This window comes from Heloderma suspectum, chromosome 6, assembly GCF_057233095.1.
Source record: "Heloderma suspectum isolate Gila_16-S chromosome 6, 16-S_ref, whole genome shotgun sequence".
NCBI classification, from domain to species: Eukaryota; Metazoa; Chordata; class Lepidosauria; order Squamata; family Helodermatidae; genus Heloderma; species Heloderma suspectum.
The window spans coordinates 23510542-23531307 of record NC_139463.1 but is presented as its reverse complement, the minus strand read 5'-3'; the positions used below and the strand labels follow the sequence as shown (position 1 = coordinate 23531307).

Genomic DNA, 20766 nt, shown 5'->3' with positions numbered 1-20766 from the left:
AGTGCCGTGTTTCATGTCTCTTTCACAGTCAAACAATGAGGTTGTGATTCTATTCAATTGCTTTTATCATGCAAACCAAAGCCCGAGCACAGTCCGAATCAACATACAGCAACAAGGAGGGAAGTTCCCCAAGCAGCCTGATCAGCCATATACTAGACTAACTCTGGTTAGTGCACTATGATAGAGAGTTGTGACAAAACTGCAGCCAATTGTTCCTTCGGCAACCTGAGTCACTGTCTAGGCCCCGCCCTTGAGATGGGTCTTTCTAGGGACTCCTCTCTCGGACAGCCAGACTCTTAAAACTTCTCTCGACCTCACTTTGCTCCTGGCTCCTAAGCTGACACCAGCGCTCTGGTTGGCTGTTCCCCAACTGATTACCTTGCATCTGGATATCCTCCTCCCTGGGACCATTGACCTCCTGCAACCTTGGCTCCTCAATGGACCCCTCTCTTTCCTCCATGTCTGAATCTGAATCTGTCCTCACATCTGCTTGGGGCGCATCTGCAGAAGTGCTGAGCCCAGTTCCTAAAGAAGGCATACTAGGCATGTATGAAAATCACTTACCTATCGGGGATTATGCTGATGGTGGGGGGGAGGCGTTTCGTCCCTCCCCCCGGAATCCTTGCCAGGGGGGGAGGTGCTCCGTTCCCCCCCCCCCAGAATCCTGGCCGGCCGGCTTTGCTCTGCAGCGATTCTGCGGAGCCGTTGGCCGGCTCCGCCAGCAGCCGGACATCCGGCCACTGGCTAGCAGGGATGCAAATGGCGGCGGCAGTAGGCGCCGCCGTTTGCGTCCCTGCAGCCAGCCATGATAGGCTATGTAAATGTTTACGTAGCCTATCACAGCTGATTAAAAACAAAACTAAAAAATGCGCGTATGCAAATGGTGGTGCCCATGGGCACCACCATTTGCATTCTTTATTTTGGCACGTCTTAGTCTACATAAACATTTACGTAGACTAAGACGGCAAAAATAAGGGGAACGTAAATAGCGTAGCGTCTACACTATTTGCGTTCCCCTTATTTTCGCCGTCTTAGTCTACGTAAATGTTTACGTAGACTAAGACATGCCAAAATAAGGAACGCAAATGGCGGCACCCATGGGCGCCGCCATTTGTGTACGCGCTTTTTTGTTCTTGTTGTTGTTTAATCAGCCGTGATAGGCTACGTAAACATTTATGTAGCCTATCACGGTGTTTTTTTAAAATTTAGCTGTGATAGGCTACGTAAATCTTTACGTAGCCTATCACTGTTTTTTTAACTTGGATTTGGCGGCGGCGGCAGCCGGTCAGAAGACCAGCCGCTGCAGCTGCCGCCGCCGCCAGGAAGATCCGCCCCAAGTAAGTCCCGTCCCGGGGGGGTGGCGGGGGGGTGGCGGGCCATTCTGCCATCGATTTCGGGGGGCCAAATGCACTGGCATTCGGCCTCCCCAAGATCTGTGGCAGAACTTTCGTACATCCCTAGGCCATACCCCCTTCTCCCCGGACCTCCGTTTGTTTGGTGCTTTCCCAGGTATTGCGCACTTTCTTCCCCATTCAGTTTCAGAGAATGGGCCACATTCCCAAGGTGTGCGGAGCCAATGGTAAAAGGGGGCTGAGCCAAAGCCAAAAGGGGCACGGTCAAAAATGCCAACATATGTTAGTTTAAAGTGTGTATTGCCAGTAACGAAATATTATCCGAGGCATTTCAACCTTTTAGAATGAGGCAAAACTGCACAAAAGCTGTGAGATCAGCAAATGATTGGTGGTTGTGGGAAAGGAGGTGGGTCTAGGAGAAGGGGGTGTGGCTATCTGGAAAGCCCTGGAGGGCTGGATTGGAATGGCAGGAGGGCAGGATTTGGCCCGCACTGCACTGCTCCTGGTCCCAGTGAGATGTACTGAGTGAAACAAAGGACAGGTGGCAGTTGGAATTTTGAAACTGAAAGGACACAGAGACAACGGGCTCTGAAAGCATCTTAGAGTGCTGGCTGTCTCTCCAACCTAAGCACATGCATTTCACTAACAGCATGTTTCAGAACAGTGAACTGCTTCAGCAGTGGATTCTATGGCTGCTCCAAAGTTTTCATATACTTCATGCACTTAATAAACACAGATGCATCTATTCCCTAACTTACAAGATCAAAGTACAAGCACGCAACCTGCTACCTGGTGTGAAACATGGCATCCATGCCAGTCCAGTTTTCATTTTTCTAAAATAGATATAAAAATGGAACACTCACAATGGTAGAGAATAGCCTGGAAATGTGAGCGTTATTTATTTATTTATGTGTTACATTTCTATACCACCCAATAGCTCAAGCTACTGGAGAGCCAATAGCCGAAGCTTATCAGGCAAAAGCTCGGAATTAACGGGAGCTGTGTGAGCAGGGCTGACTTTGGGCAGGGGTTAGCACTTGTACAGCCCAATCCTGTGCATGTTTACTCAGAAGTAAATCCATTTGGATTCAACAGGGCTTGCTCCGAGGTGGGCGTGCATAGGATTGTAGCCTTAATGCCTGGCCCTGATCTCTTCTGGCTGCTCTCTTTGTGCTTATTCACCTGAGACTGGGGTCCTGAATCAACAACGTCCTCTCCATTACATGGTTATATGTTCACTAGCTAACAGACCTGACTTTGCTCAGGTTGGAATAGCCCATAGTTTGATGAAACGAAGCCTTCAAGCAAACTTACACAGCTGTCAGAGTTGGACACTTTGTGCCTGCCCCATCTGAGGGAAGAGAAGCCCAACGGCACCCCTAGGCACAGCCCTGCCATGGTGTACCCCTACAGGCCCCTGAGGGAGGGGGCTGTCCATTCCATTCTCCTGACGGGGGCTGCCGCACAGCAGGCTGCAGGGTCAGGCCTATAACTCTGTCCCTCAGCCTACTAATCTCCCTGGCTTCAGCTATCTGGACTGCAAAGCTATGAGCTGGTTAGGGATGTCTCCCCCTAGTGGCTGAAGATGTTGCTGCAGGTTTCAACCACATGGACACATTCAAATAAACTACACTTAATTAATGCATTAAAAAAAAAAGTGCACACTCCTAGGGTCCCCTTAATATGCATGCCAGGTTCCAGGTATCTAGGTTTCATGGTCTTGTTGCTATGGCTCTGATGGACAGACAGACACATACCCTCTTTTATTATTATAGGTTGAGACCCTGAGGTCCACCAAGAGTCACCAGGTGGGGTGGAGCCAGATGCAAATTGTGGCTCAGGAGCTTGGAGCCAATTAAGTACTATACTAAGTGGCAGGAACTGTGCAGTTTAGCTCTCTGCTTGAGTGTTTCAGCTGTGCCTCCTCTGATTCTCACCCAGTAGACTTGTCAAAAAACACAAACATTACCAAATACCTGTAACTATCTTCCAGTGATCTCCTCCCAAAGAAAACCAAACTTGGATACACGGTGCACCCCTGACACTTCTTGCTGCTTGGAGAACAATGGGATGGTGTAAAAATACGTGATCAGGAATCCAAAATATACTTGAGTGGTTGGCATTGCATGAAATGGCAGGCTACCCACTGCTCAGCACCTTCGAGCTTTTCTATATGAGGATGTTAAATCGCTGTATCTACTTTCGGTTGCATCACAAAATTGAGATCTCAGCATTACATGAAGAGCGTTTCCTGTTTTTCCATTACATAATCTCTAGGTGGCACTGTGCTATAATGGAATATCACAATTACATGAGTGGAAAAACCATTTTTTCCACTTTCACAAATAATGCTCTAAAAAACTCACTGAAAGTGATGTTTAAAAACAGAGGCAAAACTGGAGTGTCACTATGACATACAAAGAACCAGTAAACAACTGTGAGTAGGGAATGATGAGCGCACAACAAATGCCTTGTGTAGAAAAGGTCTTAGTGTCCATGTGCACATGTGTTTACATGCATGTGCACAGATACATAGGATGTCCTTCTCTCCTGCATGGTAATGGCAAAGTGCACTGGTGCGCTTCAGAGCACTGAGCTTCTCACTCTGTATCCAGCTTTGATTTACTCCATTTTATGTACCTTTTCCCCGCCAGGAGATGGTTTTAAAAATAGCATGTGCTGATGTGAGGCATTCAGCCTGGTGTTGCTAAGGAAGAAATTAAATTCAAATCCAGGTCCTCCATCTCCTTTGGGGAGTTACTATTGGTTTCCATGCTAACTAACTACCAATGTGTAGGTTTTGCCTGCCACATGAAAAATAGGACATACAGCTGTGAGTCTTCACTGTGTTCTACATGTGAGGGGCTTGCCAAAAGCTTGAGAAAAACAAACCAAAGCTGCTGTTAAAATTGGAAGTTGCTTTAAGGGTTCGGGGATTAATTCACATGGCTAGCAAGCCCTCTCCACAGGAATCGAGCCGAATTCAACTTAATTTTTTTAAGAAAACATTTAAAATTAGGAAAGTCAAACAAAACCTACCCTAAAATGGAGACCCGATGGAAAGGAGGATGGGGCTCCTGTATCGTTTAACCGGGGTGCAAAAGAGTTTCGACAGGAGCCATTCGTCATGCAAAAGGTCCCAGGTTCAGTTCCTGGCATCTCCAGTTATGATGAAGCAGAGAGCGGGAGATGGGTCAAACCTCTGTGTGAGACCCTGAAGAGCTTGAGGGTCGTTGTGTGCATTGTGGAAATGTTCAACTGGTGCTGCTCAGGGCATCAGGCCTGGATTTTTTTCAAACGTAGCAGGCAGGGCAGGGGGCAGCAGTGGGCCCAGCTGGGATGTGGCAGCTGCTTAACTAAGGGCGCAATCCTATGCCTGCTTAGACAGAGCCAAGTCCTACAACTCCCAGCATGGCTGGCTGGGGAATGCTGGGAGTTGTAGGACTTGGCTCTGTCTAAACAGGCATAGGACTGTGCCCGAGGGTGGCCATGTATCCTACTTTACAGAGGACAGTCCTCTATTTCTAGGCATCCTCTGTTTGGAGTGCTGCTGATACAAGGCAAGGAACCATCAGAAAGGAAAGCTGGGCCTTAAAGTTGCTCACCAAGAGCACCTGAACAGGAGACTGAGCAGGCGGGTACAGTCTTTCCCGTTATGGTGAGATATATTGCATTTCTATTTCGGTTATAGGAATTCTTTCTAAATGTGCACCTCTACATGTCAATTAGCATACGCGCATTTCATGCAGATTGATGTCGTCTTTTGTCGTCTTCGGGGGAGGGGGGCGGGATGTGTGTCCTCTTGTTGGAAAATGGGCAGGTGGCTGCCCTATGGCGGATATCTTGTGCGTGACCAGAGGCCAGCCAGCACTGATTGGCACCCGGGGGAGCTTCCCCCCTGATGCCCTTTGCAGCTCCAGGTGAGGGTGGAATAAAGCCAATCTCGGCTCTTCTGCCGGCCGCCCCCTACGCCACCCCCGCACCACCTGACTGCTCTCTGTAGTTGTAAAAAGGTCCCTACAATGTAAAGTCACTGTATGGCATCAGATGCAGTGTGGCTGGGAGAGACTGTACCCAAACCTTAATGGAAATGGTGGGCTTCAATATATCACTTCTGACAGTGGAGGCTGGTGGCTCCGATTTCAGTGGGGCTGTGAATCCATTCCGCATTTCATTCAGAACCAGGCGGAGCTCAAAAGGAGCTATCCAAGATGCTGAACTCTATCCCCAAAGTAGGTTTACAATTTTGGCTCCCACCAAAATCAGAGCCACCAGCCCCTGCTGACTCCTGAAGTTTGAAGTACACACTGTGTTAAATGCATCATGGGTAGATGATTATTTTATTTTAGTGTAAGTGTGTGGCCCACAATCCGGGTTGGGGGTCGGGTTATGGCACCAATGGAGGGTTTTGCTTTTCTTTAGCCCCCACATGGAGTGGTGAACTTTGGAGGGGAAACAGCTGGGAGGGAAGGGTTAACTCCCCCTATCCAAGCACAGTGGTCCCAATCTGGATCAGGGGCTTACTAAAGTTAGCGGGGAGAGACCTAGGATGAGCTACACATTTAACGTAGCATGTGGTTTATCCCTGAAATTGCAGCAGAGTCAGTAGTTCGGTCTGAATGATAAAACTATTGACATCACTTAGAAGAAGCTGGCTCTGTCCCCCCTCCCTCTCCCCCCCCCCACACACTCACGCTGAGTTTCACTGGTCATGAATCCATGCTGATATTTTGCAGTCCTCCTACGGCAAGTGACAACCATCCTCCATCTACTCTGACTTCCACTCCTCCCTGGTATATGTGCAACACCTCATTAGCAAATTTGTCTCTAGGATTTTTTTTTTTTAATAAAGATGAACGAAAAAGCACTTTGTTGCTTTTTTACATCAAACAATATCTTAATTTGTCAGGAGGCCAATTTCCCCCACCCACACCTTCAAATGTCTTTCCTCCCTCGCAAAACTGTACCAGTAATTTGGTGTGCAATTGCTTTCAGGAGAAAGCTGTACATTTGCATATGAAAATGATATTCACATATAGATCGGGCTAATGAATGTCAGTCAAAGTGTTGAGTGTTGTGAGCCACTAATTTTTACTCTGGGCAAAATGTGTGCACAGGATAGTGAGGGCAAATTCTGATGCCCTAAAAATAGTCTTTTTCTAATTGCAGACATTCGAGGTCTCTGGAATTTGCAAAGAATCTTTCGGCTTTGTTCATTGGTAACAGAAAGGCAGTCATGGACTCCAGTCATTCCAATATATGGGAAAGCTGTTGAAGTTGGCTAAGACCCATCTTCTGTCTTGTACTCAGTTTCTTGGCCATGTGACTTGTCTCTGAGCCTTATCAGTTTGCCTTCTCTGAAATAGGCATTGGAGCAGAAAACCATGCATTTCAAAGAACATTTTTTCTTTATGGAACTCAGACCCCACCTCTGCCTTGTTCTTGTTCTTGGGCAAGTAACTTTTCTTTTAACCTCACCAGTTTGCCTTTTGAGAAATGGTGTTTTGTGTTGGGATTACTGCAACCTCGTCTGCAAGATACAGGAAGGGGGCAGGGCTGCTGTTAGTTAATGCACGGGTATTTGGGGCATAGCTAGCCTTAGAATCTTCATAGCCTACAGTGGTTTCCTGATCCTCCCCTTCCTTTACCCTCGCTCTCTCCCTCTCTTGTCCTTCCTCCATTGCTGGGAGCACATGTCTTGGTCTCTCTCCCTCCTGCCTGTGTTATAGAACAAAGAGAAATGGACTGAACAAACCGCTTTTGAAACCCTACACTGTGCCTGCATTTGTATGTGCAAGAATACTTGTGAGTAAAGCTGTTTTCTTTCTTTCATTAAAGAAAAGTGTGCCCTCTCTCCCTCTCTCCCTTTGGCCTTTTGTGTGCACATGGGACTGCTAAACGCTCATTCTGTTTTGCCTTTTGTTTTTCTCTGCTAACTGCCTTTTTAACAGGAGGCAACAATACCAAGTAATCCTACCATTTTGTTTACTGGCCATACCAACTGTGGCAGCCATTTTCTGAACGGACAAGCCCCTTCCATGGCAACCATTTTGTAAGAGTGCCCATGACACTCTCTCAAAATTTTAAATGTGTCCACCAGTGCCAAAAGGTTGGGGACCCCTGTCCGAAGACTTCCCATCCTGTATACATTTTCCTAGGACTAGGTCCATTCAGTTCAGTGAAATTTGCTTCGAAGTAGACACCTATCCCTTCTACGTTGCTTTCCCAACCTGTGTTGAATATTAGACTGTAACTTACTCAGGCCAGGGCAACCTCTGCTCTTATACTTTGAAAAGTCCAGTAATAAATAGTAATATTAATAATAATGCATAAGCCAAGCTACTCAACCACTACATGTGTGTGTGTGTGTGGGGGGGGGGTTCTTATATTTAGGCAGGTGACAGTATAAATGTACTGGAGGTGGTTCAAATAGTAGACTTTTTAAAATAGATTTTTATTAATCATCATCATTTTATTAATAATAAGAGATTTTTGAGATACCTGAACCATTTATATATGTACAATATTATGATATTAATAATAATCAGCTAGTTAATTGCATTTATGCACCTCAAAAGGCATGAGTCAAACCTGCCTAATTTTCCCATGTTGAAAGCTCTGTTTGGGTCTATGAATATGGCTTCCTTTACCAAAGGAAAGGCTTAAATAAAAGTCCAGGCAAGGTCCCAATTTATTACACACAAACATTGCAAGCTCCAGGTTTTTGAGGACTCTGGGGAAAGGCACCCTCAGCGGGGCCCCGCCCTCAAAGAATCGACCTTCTCTACCATTGTCCCTAGCTGCTATTGCTCCTCATCCTCTCTCTCATAATTGCTACCACTCGCTTGCTTGCCAGGCAGAGAGCCAGTAAGCAAGCAGGCAGTGGCACCTACTGCTCCTTCTTCTCACCACCACCGTTGTCTGGGCCAGAGCGAGAGGCAGGTGAACGAGCAGGTTGCAATGGTGAAGAGGAGGAGCAACTCCAGGGGGCTCTTGTCAGTGGGCCCCTGCTGGGGTGTGAGCTCTTGGCAGGTGCCCAACCACACCTACCCTTGGCTCTGGCCCTTCACTCAAATTGCAGAGGCCAAATTTGGACTGCCCTAAACCCTTTTTGAGCTATGCAGTCCCAGCTTCTGAGAAAAAAAAATGTAATCGCATGATCTATTGGCCCGCTCACACAATGCAGTTTAATTTGCCTTGATGGAACCAGGCCCTTGAAAGATCCCAGCTTCCAAAGGGGCCTTCACAGAGTCTTTTATTGGCATTTAAGGGCCTCTCTATATTGCTGTTCCAGCACTGCTTTCTCAGGATGGTGGGTGGGAGGGAAGTGGCATCTTGCTGTGTTAATAACCATTCAAAACCAATTGCTTCTGATGTGTCTGCACATTATCTCGAGGCTCAGTTGCTTCCTACGAACAAGCTTGGGTGAACAGGCTCAAGAACCCATGCAGTTTTGCCTAAAGGACTGCTAAACAAAGGCCAGATGTGTATATTTCTAGATGGGAGAACCGGTGTGGCGTGGTGGTTCGAGTGTTGGACTGGGATTCAGGAGATCCAGGTTCTAATCCCCACTCAGCCATGAAGCCATTGGGTGACTTTGGGCCGGTTACTGACAATCTGCCTAACCTACTTCACAGAGTTGTTGAGAGGATAAGGACTATCATGAGAATAAGAGGATGAGAACTATGTAAGCTTCCTCAGGCTCCTTGCAAAAGGAAAAGAAGGTGGGATATGAATATGATAATGATAATGCCAGTGGGTGGTAGAAAGTTTCCCATAATTTCTTGGTAAGGAGAGCACTAAAGTAGGAGAAGAAGCTCCATCCCATCAATTTCTCCTGTCAGGCAGCTTTTAATAAAACAGGCATCCTCCCCTCCGGATAGGAAAGTGGCAGCTCCAAAAGTAACTAAACACAGCATGGGGCAATGCTGCACTCACAAATATGTTTGGATTTTCAAGTCACTAGTCCTTGTGTAATTCAGCTGAGCTGGGGCATCCATCACTCCAGAGGGAGACCTAACCCGATCCTCCTATGAGATACTGCTAACTTGATAGTCAGCTGATTAAAAACATCTAAGGATGAGTAGCAGTACAAACCAACTCAATGGAGGGGCAGGGATGAATATTATAAGTAAGGATATGCCAGAAATCTATCCAGCAAGCATCTGTTTTCCATTGAACTGAGTAGGAAGGTTGTCAAAAATCATCTAGTCTGACTGTGCTGGCAAGATTCTCTAGGGGGACACAAGTCTATTTAAAAAACCCAACAAATCCAAGTCTGCACCTGGAATACATTATGCAAATTAAGTAGATTTGATACATTACCATATGCATTGTGATTCTGATAGCCGTGGGAAAGAGCAAGGAACAAAATCCCTAGCCCCTGACCACTGCAAGCCCTGTTCTCATGCCCACACAAACCTGCTTCACAAGGCGTTGCTCACATGTTGTCTCTGCAGCCATAAGGGCTGGTAACTTAGTTTTTTAAAAAAAAAATAAAAGGTGAGTTCCTAGGATGCTGAGGAATGTGCTTGCCATGAAATACCATGCTTATATGTTACAGTGGGAGGAGGAGGAGGAGAAGGATGATGATGATTATAATTATATATTCGGTATTTTTAAGGCACTGTGGCTGTTCATTTGAACAGGAGTGTGGGATCAAAGTACGAAGTAATGGCAACAACATTCTAAGATGATGATTTCTCAGTATTTTGTTGCTAACATTTAATACTTTGATCCCACACTCCTATTCAAATGAGCACCCAGAGGGCCTTAAAAAACACCAAACATACAACAAACAAAGTTAAAGCCACAAATTAATACAACAAACATTAAAAGCCACAGGCATGCAACACACTATGTGAAGGGCCATAGCTCAGTTGTAGAGCACATGCTTTGCATATAAAAGGTATCAGATTCAGTCCCTGGCATATGCAGGTCAGTCTGGGGGGGAAAAAACCTTCCCTGAGTACCCTGCAGAGCTGCTGCCAGTCAGTGTAAAGTCTGCCTCACTGATCAGAGATAAATAAGAACAAAGAACAAAACAAAATCAGTAAGGAAAGAGCAAAAAAAAGCTTGCGGGCCTGATGGGAAACCCACAGGCCAGAGGTTCCCCCATCCTCAGTGTAGGTAATACCAAGTGATCTGACTCAATTGCTCATGCTGACTGGGGCTGCTGGGGGTTGTAGTCCAAAACATCTGGAGGACGCCAGGTTGGGAAAGGTTGGAAACTATGGCTGGTGAACAAGCCAAAATCATAAATCATGGTTCCACCCTGGCTTGTTTGAGCTAACAATAGTTTGTTCTAACTATAGTTCCTCCAAATTCATATGTAGCAAGAGAATGGACTATAAGGAAGGCTGAGCGCCGAAGCATTGATGCTTTTGAACTGTGGTGCTGGAGAAGACTCTTACGAGTCTCCTGGACTGCAAGAAGGTCAAATCAGTCAATCCTAAAGAAAATCAAGCCTGACTGCTCATTGGAAGGACAGATACTGAAGCTGAAGCTCAAATATTTTGGCCACCTAATGCAAAGGGAAAAGTCACTGGAAAAGACCCTGATGCTGGGAAAGATTGAAGGCAAAAGGAGAAGGGGACGGCAGAGGATGAGATGGCTAGATAGCATCACCGATGCGATGAATATGGACTTGAGCACGCTCCGGGAGAGAGCAGAGGACAGGAAGGCCTGGCGTGCTATGGTCCATGGGGTCACGAAGGGTTGGACACGACTGAATAAGTATAACTGAACAACAAAGCAAGAGAATTCTTCTGATCGCCTTACGCTTCTGATCACCTTACAGCTGTGCCGGAGATGAAGACAGGAGCACCTAAGGCAGAGGAGCCGTGGCTCAGTGGTTGAGCACCTGCTTTGCATGCAGAAAGTCCCAGGTTCAAGCCCCAGCATCTCCAGGGCTAGAAAAACTCCTGCCTGAAACCCTGGAGAGCTGCTGCCAGTCAGTGTCAACAATACTGGACTAGAGGGACCCATAGTCTGACTCAGTAGAAGGCAGCATTCTATGTTCCAGAAACTCATTCACATACAGAGGCAGGCAACCTTTCCGTTGTTGTTGACAGCTGCATTCCTTTGAGTAATCTCTCAGGGGCCACATGTTGGCGGTGACTTGGGCCACAGCTGGTGGTGGGCAGAGCCAAAACCAAAACTGGGGGGGCACTCCTTTTCTCCTTCTCTTTCTGCTACACTTTTCTCTCTCTTTCTGCAAACCCCTTCTCCCTCTCTCCTTTCCCATGCAGCAGACTGCCAGGGAATGGACAGATCACTCTTGCCAGAGGTCTGAAGTAATCCTATGAAGAGGGCCTTTGAAAATTAGGCTAAGGCCCACATAAAATTAGGCCTAATTTCATCTGGCCCTCAACCTAATTTTCAGAGGCCTTGGGACTTCAGACTTCGGATCCATGGACTTGCGGGCCAGTTTTTTTACTTTCCAGAATGTCACACAAATTTAGTCATAGAAAAATACATAACATTAAAAAAACACCGGACCAAAATGTGCACTTCCCCCGTAGGCTAAAGCATGAAAATGTGCATTTGGGGACATTTGTGCATTTTCACAAGTCTGAATTTGTGCAAATGCGAATTTGTGCAAATTTGGGAAAGTGGAACAAATATGACAGCTCAAAGGGCACCTGACAATCCGTGAAACACAGACAGAGCGTATTTTACAAAATCTGTACATCCCAACTTAGAGTCACAGGTTGCCCACTCCTGACTATTGTGTCCAAAAAGGCCCAGTAAGTAGAAAATGAAATAATGGACTGCGTTTGTTCATAGCTTAGTGAAGGATGAAATGTGTGTTTGAACAAATGTCAGTCAGTGCTTGCTTTCCGTTTCAACAATATGTATTTTAGTGGAGTAATGTGGGGAGGAAGATCAGGTTCTGTAGGGCGATAAACAGCAACAAGAAGTATGCATTCTCTCTCTCTCTCTCTCTCTCTCTCGCTCTCTCTCTCTCTCAAAAAAAGGGACAACCTATTGAGGGTAATATATTTCTACAGAATGAAAGACAAAGCGGTGGCCTTTTAGGTGATCATAATCATGCTGAAACTGCTGTGCAGAATAATGAGGGGTTACCATGGTCTTCAAAATGATATAATGATCATCTTGATTATACAAGGGCTTGCACCAACAATCTTAGCAGCTTAATTGGGGGGGGGGGTGTCCTTCTGATGCATTGTAGGGCTCTGCATTCATTTTCAAGATGAATGAAAAAAAAACTGAAAACAAGCGCATCTCATGTTGAAAACAGATAAGAGGAAACCCAGTGCCCAAACCCATGCTCCTGGGGGTTCCATATGGACCTATGGCCCGACTGGAGTCCACTCAGAGATGAGCCTTCAGCGTGGTGGCCCCTTTTCTTTGGAACTCCTTGCTCTTGGCAGTCAGGCAGGCACCAACGCTATGTTGCTTCTGGTGCCTAACAGCTCTATTCCAGGAAACATTCCTTAACTGATCAGCCATGGTTTTTATTGGCATTCTGTTTTTTAAAAAAGAGTAATTTTAATATGATGTTTTTAACTTTTTACTATTTAGGTGAACTCTTATGTTCACTGCCCCAGAATCTGTTCTAGATATGGAGCAGTATACAAATATTGTTAAATAAATAAATGGGTGAACCAGCAAAATTCCATTTGTTTCATTTTTCCAATGGCTTTGCATGAATGGGATGTGTTTGCATTAGATGCAAGGTCTGTATGCTGAAAGGTCTCGGGAGGGGAGGGGAGGGGAGAGAGAAATGAAATTGACAGACTGCAAGACTCCATTGAGTTTAGATCACAGTTAGATGTGTCTGTGTGCTCCTTTCTTAATTGCCTATAAAATGAGGAACATTTGTCCAATCTGTCTGAAATCTGACAGGTCTGATGTCCTAAGGTGGCGGGGGGAGGCAGGGTGGAAGAATAACTGCAGACTTCATGCCATTTGGATGGTGAACACACCAGGGCCCAGGATCCCACAGACCAGGGGAACCGCAAATGACCGCCCAAAAAGCTGCAGATAATGCCACAGGGCTGGTGCTGCACCTTACTTCATTACTGCTTCTCTTGATTTCTGTTTACGGTATAGATGCTGAAGCCACCGGGTCTCCGTACAGTAAAAGAAAAAGAAAAAGAGTGAGATGGTTCTTCTTTTCCCATTCATTTGTTTGGTTCAAGCTGTCCTGAGCTGTAACATGATGCTCAGTACTGGGCAGTGGAGGCTGGTGGCTCCAATTGTGGTGGGGCTGTGCATCCATTCTGAGTTTAAGGCAGAACCAGGAAAAACTCTAAAGGAGCTATCCAGAGTGCTGAACCCTATGCCCCAAAATAGGTTCAGCACTTTGGATCACTCCTTTGGAGTTCTGCCTGCTTCTGACCGAAACCTGGAGAGGATTTACAGCCCCATCAAAATCGGAGCCACCAGCCTCCACTGCTACCAGGGGACTATGTGTCAATATCTCTTCAGTATATCGAGGTTCAATATTTCTTGTTTCTCCTTGGATAAAATGATTCAGGGGCAGGGGAGTTCTTTAATTTGGTGTGAATATTTGGCTTGGTTGGATAATTGAAAATAAACGGCAGGCACCACAGACTACCGAGGTGAAAACCTTTCCTGCTCCCAGAAAGCCCTAGTCCATGAAAGCTTTTGCCACAATAAGTCTTCTGTCTTATGCACACTTTCTTTGGAGTAAGCCCCATTAGACACGATGGAACTTACTTCTGAGTAGACATGCCTAGGACTGCACTGTGAATTTGTTAGTTTAGGACAGGGGTGGGTAGAAGCTCTTTCAGACTGACAGCCAAATTCCACTTTGGATAAGCTCTTGGGGGCTGTATTTCAGTGGTGGGCAGGGCTAAAGGCAAAGGGGGCAGGGCCAAAAATAGCAAAACAAAAAACACCAAAAAACAAAACACAGCATATTTTAGTTTTAAGGGTGAAATCCCCTGCATATGTAGGCAGAGAAAAAAGTCCTACAATTCTGGTGTCTAGTCACATCGTTTGAGTTCTTTTAAGGCCTAATCCTATGCACGGTTAGACAGAAAGAAGAGAGAAAAAACTCCCAGCATATGCTGGGAGTTGTAGGACTTTTTTCTGTCAAAACATTTGATTGATTGATTGATTGATTGATTGATTGCATTTATATCCCACCTTTCCTCTTGCAAGGAATCCAAGGCAGCTTACATTATCCTCCTCCTCTGCATTTTATCCTCACAACAACCCCATGAGGCAGGTTAGGCTGAGAGTCTGTGATGGCCCAAAGTCACCCAGTGAGCTTCCATGGCCGAGTGGGGACTAGACCCCAGATCTCCTGGCTCCCAGTCCAACACGCTCACCGGTACACCACACTGGATGTCTGTGTAGGATTGTGCCCTAAGGTTCTTCCTGCCAGTAACTAAGCCTTAGGAGAGGCATTTCAACCTTTTAGAATGTGTGTGTGTGGGGTGGGGGGAATTGTACGAAAGCCAGGAAACTACCAAATGATTGGTGGCAGGAAATAGGGGCCAGGACCAGGGGGATGGGGAGGGGGCCATTGCAGAAATACTGGAGGGACAGATTGAGACTTCCGAATGGCTGGATTTAGCTCCTAAGCCTGAGGTACCCCTGGACTTGAAGACACCAAAGACTCCATGTATGGAGGTAATTCAACTAGGTGCATGTCAAGTAATTGCTCTTAACCACTTCACACCTGCCTTAAACAAGCCAGCAAGATGGCAAAGTGGGAAGGAGAAGGATCCTTACCTGGCCGCTTAATCTCCATTGCGTAGGTCCCCTGCGCGAGCACTGCTCGTGCACTCGGCATCCTTGCCTTTGCGCTCCATTTCGCCCCCCTTCATCTTCTTCCTAGTCATGTGGCCACGGAAGCTGGCCTGGATCTTGGCAGCGGCCGCGTTGGCATCAGGGTCATCCAGCGGAATGTCCAAGATGTCTTCGTCCAGCTTGGTGCAAGCCCCTTCCTGAGACAGAGGGAAGAAGCCAAAATCAACACAGGGGCCCCCCATGTCATACAGTTCAGCCCACTGCCGGGGAATGGGAAACCCAGATAGGAAGAACCAGTTGAGAATTGCATTAGACGGCATGGCCATAGGGTGGGCAAACACTGAGAACAAAGCGGGTGAGGGTCGGCAGTGGTGCTTCTCAGGCTAGACCTTGGGACCCACAAATGGCCAGCCAGAGAGCAGCAAATGATGAGGGCATCAGCATAGCAGAAGCAAACTCCATGTGACTATTGTATTCATGGTGATGCCGTGTTTTAAGTAGGGTGGCCACTTGTGAGTTGCCAAAAAAGAGGACAATTTTAATAAAATTTGCATATGTTGATTTATATGTATAGCGGCAAATTTAGAAATAATTATAATTTAAGAGTACAATTCTATGGCTGTCTAGACAGTGTCTAGACGGTCATAGGATTTTTCGATTTCTGGAAACTGAAGTCGTCCAACCTCGGTTCCCAGAAACTGCGCTCCCCAACCCCTCATAGCCAGCGTGGGTCTTTCCACACTGCCACCATCTCTGTGCTTGTAAGAGTGGGAAGGTCATAGAATCATAGAATAGTAGGGTTGGAAGGGGCCTATGGGACGGTCCCAGGGGTGACGAGGGGAGGAGACCACGGAAGCCATTTTAGATAGCTTCCTACCAGGTTTCCAGGCCACTTCCCTTCCCCTCCCTGAAGCCGTGGCTAGATGTGCAAAAATGTGCATCTAGCCACAAATGCAGGGTGGCCTCCGTGCTCCATCTGCCCTGCACTGGATAGGCATCAGCCTCTGAGTTCGGAGGCTGACATCTGTCTTGACTGGATTGCACCCTAAATAGAAATACAGTAGATTTCAACATAGTATGGAAGACTGTGACCAGTGGGCCTTGCTCATTCTGCTGTGCAGGTGCTCTTGATGGGTAACTTCAAGGCCCAGCTCCTCCTTCTGATGGTTCTTTATCTTTAAACTGGACTTGGACTGGGCAGCCCTTCAAACAGAGGATGCTTTCAAACAGAGGACATTCCTCTGACAGCCCTTCAAATAGAGAACTGTCCTCCATAAAAGAAAAACACAGACACCCTACAAGGGTTTCTTATGGCCATAGTATAATCTGGTGTCTAGTTACGTCATTTGAGTTCTTTTAATTATTAACTGAGTTGGGAAACAACAGCACTGACGTGGCAATATATCGATAGAAGGTATATCTATTGATGCAGTCAAAACTGTGAATACATCATCTGTGATTCATCCTTCATATGCAATTTCCTACTTCCCACTGGGAAGTATACTTCTTATGAGAAGTAGCTCATGGCAATAAAGAATGGGGGAAAGCTCTATCCACAAAAAAGTTCTTGACAGAGCTCTTGAAAAAACTAGCAAACCATAGACATTGGGAAGAGGTGGCAATACTCATCCTACCAGTATACCTGGGCCCACAGGTGAATGGTTCCTTTAGCTGTGCTCTTTGTTTTGCCCTTGATTTGTTTTGTGGCCTTGATTTGTTGTTCTTGGATGGAACTGGTGACAGTCTGGTTGTCTACACTGAGTTGGGTTTGTTTGTACAAATATTAATTGGCTGGGCTTTGGCTTTACCAAAGCAGGCAAGCTCCCAGAGAGCGAGCGAACAGAGCGAGCGAACAGGGGGAGCAAACAGGAGTTGGCCAGGGGAGTTGCAGTGGTTGAAGAGACAAAGGAGACAAAGGAGACAGAGGCTAAGAGGTAAGTGGGTTGCAGGAAGCCCAGGGCGCTGCCCTTTATCCTTCTGACTGGCTGTGAGCTCACCAGGAGCTTCTGAGAGCTCCAACTGAATTGGAGGGGTGTGGCCTGAGTACTCCCAGCAGCTGACTGGGCGGGAAGCTTCAGTCTGTTTCCCGCCTCCCAGCTGAGCAGAGCAGAGCAGAGCAAGCTGCTCCAGCTGGTCCAGGGACTACAGAAGCAGGCAAGCTCCCAGAGAGCGAGCGAACAGGGGGAGCAAACAGGAGTTGGCCAGGGGAGTTCAGCAGGGGAGGTCAAGGGGGAGGCCCCTAACATTTTTTATTTTATTTTATTTTATTTTATTTTATTTTATTTTTTTTTTACTAACTTTTTTTCATTTATTTGTCTTGTAACACACACTTCCACACCAGTGGGACTCTGCTTTTAACCTCTACTGAGTAGAGGAGCAGGCACAGGCTAGTCTAGAACAATCACAAAGCTAGACACAAAAAGGGAAAAGAGGCTATGGAAGGACAAGACTCTCCAGTGGTGGTGACCTGCAAGGTGTGTGCAATGTTTGTTTTCTTGCCTGAGAACAACATGGCCTACACCTGCAACAAGTGCAAGTTGATCACGCTGCTGGAGGAAAAAGTAAGTGGACTGGAGCGGCGACTGTCAACCCTCCGGGGAATAAGAGAACACGAAGAGTTCTTGGACAGAATGGGGGAACTACAGCAGCAAAGGGCAGACCAGAAGCTTGAAGAGCAACAGCAAGATGAGGCAGTGGGAAATGCTGAGGTGAAGAAAAATGGAGTAGAGGATACTCCTTGGAAAACAGTGACAGTTAGGAGAAGAAGAACTAGACGACACTCTGCACCAGTGGAAGCGGTGGAGCTGTGGAACCGATTCCAGGTACTTGCAGATGAGACTGGAGGACAGCCTGCAGAGGAAGAATCACAGGGGAACCTGCATGAGAGTGAGCAAGAGGCTAAAGGTCAGTCAAACAGAGGCGATGAAACCCAGGCCCACAAGAAGAAGAAGAGAAGAGTGGTAGTAGTGGGAGACTCCTTGCTGCGTGGGATCGAGACCCAAGTATGTCGCGAAGACCCGTGGACTCGCCAGGTATGTTGTCTCCCGGGAGGACAGATTAGAGACGTGACTGAAAGGTTGCCTGCACTCATAAAGCCCACTGACAGGTATCCCTTTCTTCTCATCCATGTGGGAACAAATGATACCGCCAAGCGGAGCTACGAAGAGATCACGTCAGACTTTGAAGCTTTGGGAAGGAAACTCAAGAACTTTGGGGCCCAGATAGTTTTCTCATCCATCCTTCCAGTAGTTAGAAGAGGGATAGAAAGGGAACGAAAAATACTCCGGGTGAATGACTGGCTACGAAGGTGGTGCCGACGAGAGAGATTTGGATTCTGGGACCACGGGCTATACTTCCTGGAAGATGGGCTGTTGGCTAGGGATGGGTTGCACCTCACAAAGGCTGGGAAGAATGTGTTTGGCCACAGCATGAAGAACTTCATCAGGAGGGCTTTAAACTGAATCCTACGGGGAAAGGAGATGTAATGTTGGGGGTAACAATGGACGTAGGCGCATGCACTGCAATGGAGAGAACAGCTCTGATAGCGTCCAATAATAGTCTTCAGACACAGGTAGGAAGTAAGCCAGACTATGAAGCACATGGTCTTCGATGTCTATATACTAATGCCCAGAGTATGGGAAACAAACAGAACGAACTTGAACTCTTAATACAGGAGGGAAATTATGACTTGATAGGTATAACTGAGACTTGGTGGGATGACTCTCATGACTGGAATACAGCAATTGAAGGATATAACTTGTTCAAAAAGAACAGGAGGAACAGAAAGGGAGGCGGGGTTGCACTGTATGTGAAAAATACATATCTCTGCACAGAAATACAGGAGGAGGAGCTTGGTAGCCCCATCGAGAGCATCTGGGTTGAAATAAATGGAGCAAAGAATAAAAGGAACCTGGTGGTCGGAGTCTACTACCGGCCACCCAATCAAGGAGAAGACAAGGATGAAACTTTTGAAAAGCAAATAGCCAATGTTTTAAGGAAGCATGATGTAGTAGTAATGGGGGACTTCAATTTCCCCGATATTTGTTGGGAGACAAATTCTGCAAAACATGGCCCCTCCAGGAAATTCCTGACTTGTGTGGCGGATCACTTCCTCCTACAGAAAGTAGAGGAAGGAACTAGAGGATCGGCTATCCTTGACTTGATCCTAACCAACAGAGATGACTTAGTGGAGAAAGTAGCAGTTACAGGAACTCTGGGGGAAAGCGACCATGTTGTACTTGAGTTCTTGGTTCTAAGGGAAGCAAAAGCCGAGTGTACTCAAACGCGTACCCTGGATTTTAGGAAAGCTGATTTTAATAAACTCAGAACAATGATCAGTAAGGTCCCATGGCAAGCAATGCTAGCGAGAAAAGGAGTCCAAGATGGGTGGGAACTTTTAAAAAAGGAAATTCTCAAGGCACAATCACAAACAATTCCAACAAGAAGAAAAGGTGGAAGACAACAGAAGAAGCCAATGTGGCTTCACAAAAAGCTTAGGGATGACCTGAAAACAAAAAAGGACACATATAGGAAGTGGAAAGAAGGCCAAGTAACAAAGGAAGAGTACAGGCAGGTAGCACAGAATTGCAGGGATGGCGTCAGGAAGGCTAAAGCGGAGAACGAGGTGAGGTTAGCGAGGGATGCTAAAAACAACAAAAAGGCTTTCTTCAGCTACGTGCATAGTAAAAGGCAGAGGAAAGAAATGGTTGTTCAGCTATTAAATAAGGATGGCAAAATGATAACAGAGGACAAAGAAAAGGCAGAGGTGCTCAATTCCTACTTTGGCTCAGTCTTCTCCCAAAAGAGGGTCTATGACCCCCCTGGCAAAGGCGAAGTACAGGCTGAAGGGGCAGGATTGCAGCTTGAGATCGACAGGCATATGGTCAAGGAACACCTCATTACTTTGAATGAGTTCAAATCTCCAGGGCCAGATGAACTGCATCCTAGAGTAATAAAGGAACTGTCAGAAGAACTCTCAGAACCGCTGTCTATTCTCTTTGAGAAATCATGGAGGACCGGGGAAGTGCCAGATGACTGGAGGAGGGCTAACGTTGTCCCTATCTTCAAAAAGGGTAAAAAGGAGGAACCTGGGAACTACAGACCAGTCAGTCTGACATCAATCCCTGGGAAAATTCTGGAGCAGATCATAAAGCAATCCATCTGGAAGCACCTTGACAACAATGCCGTGATTACTCGAAGCCAACATGGATTTGTCAAAAACAAGTCCTGCCAGACAAATCTGATCTCATTTTTTGATCAAGTCACCTCCCTTGTAGACCGTGGGAATGCTGTAGACATCATATACCTCGACTTCAGCAAAGCTTTCGACAAAGTGCCCCATGATATCCTGATGAGCAAACTTGCTCGAAGTGGGCTAGATGAAACAACGATCCGGTGGATCCACAGTTGGCTATAGAATCGGACTCAAAGAGTGCTTATCAATGGGACCTTCTCAAGCTGGGGAGAGGTAACGAGTGGGGTACCGCAGGGCTCAGTCCTGGGCCCAGTGCTCTTCAACATTTTTATTAATGACTTGGAGGAGGAGGTGCAGGGAATGCTGATCAAATTTGCAGATGACACAAAATTGGGAGGGATAGCTAATACTTTGGAAGACAGAAACAAAATTCAAAGTGATCTGGATAGACTGGAGTGCTGGGCAGAAAAC

General features: G+C 46.5%; 1 protein-coding gene across 2 annotated transcripts in view; it reads right to left on the bottom strand.

The window, feature by feature from the left end:
• NRGN (neurogranin) overlaps positions 1 to 20766 on the bottom strand; it is a 69764-nt gene that overhangs the window by 16091 nt on the left and 32907 nt on the right. The window contains exons 2-3 of one of the 2 annotated variants that reach the window (XM_084803797.1): positions 15084 to 15298; positions 12988 to 13448 (exon numbers count right to left, since the gene is read on the bottom strand). In XM_084803797.1, coding sequence (XP_084659923.1) covers positions 15092 to 15298 — 207 coding nt within the window. In that variant the 3' untranslated portion in view covers positions 12988 to 13448; positions 15084 to 15091. Of the gene's footprint in view, positions 1 to 12987; positions 13449 to 15083; positions 15299 to 20766 lie in introns of those variants that run through there. The other variant, XM_084803795.1, reaches the window with a different exon arrangement.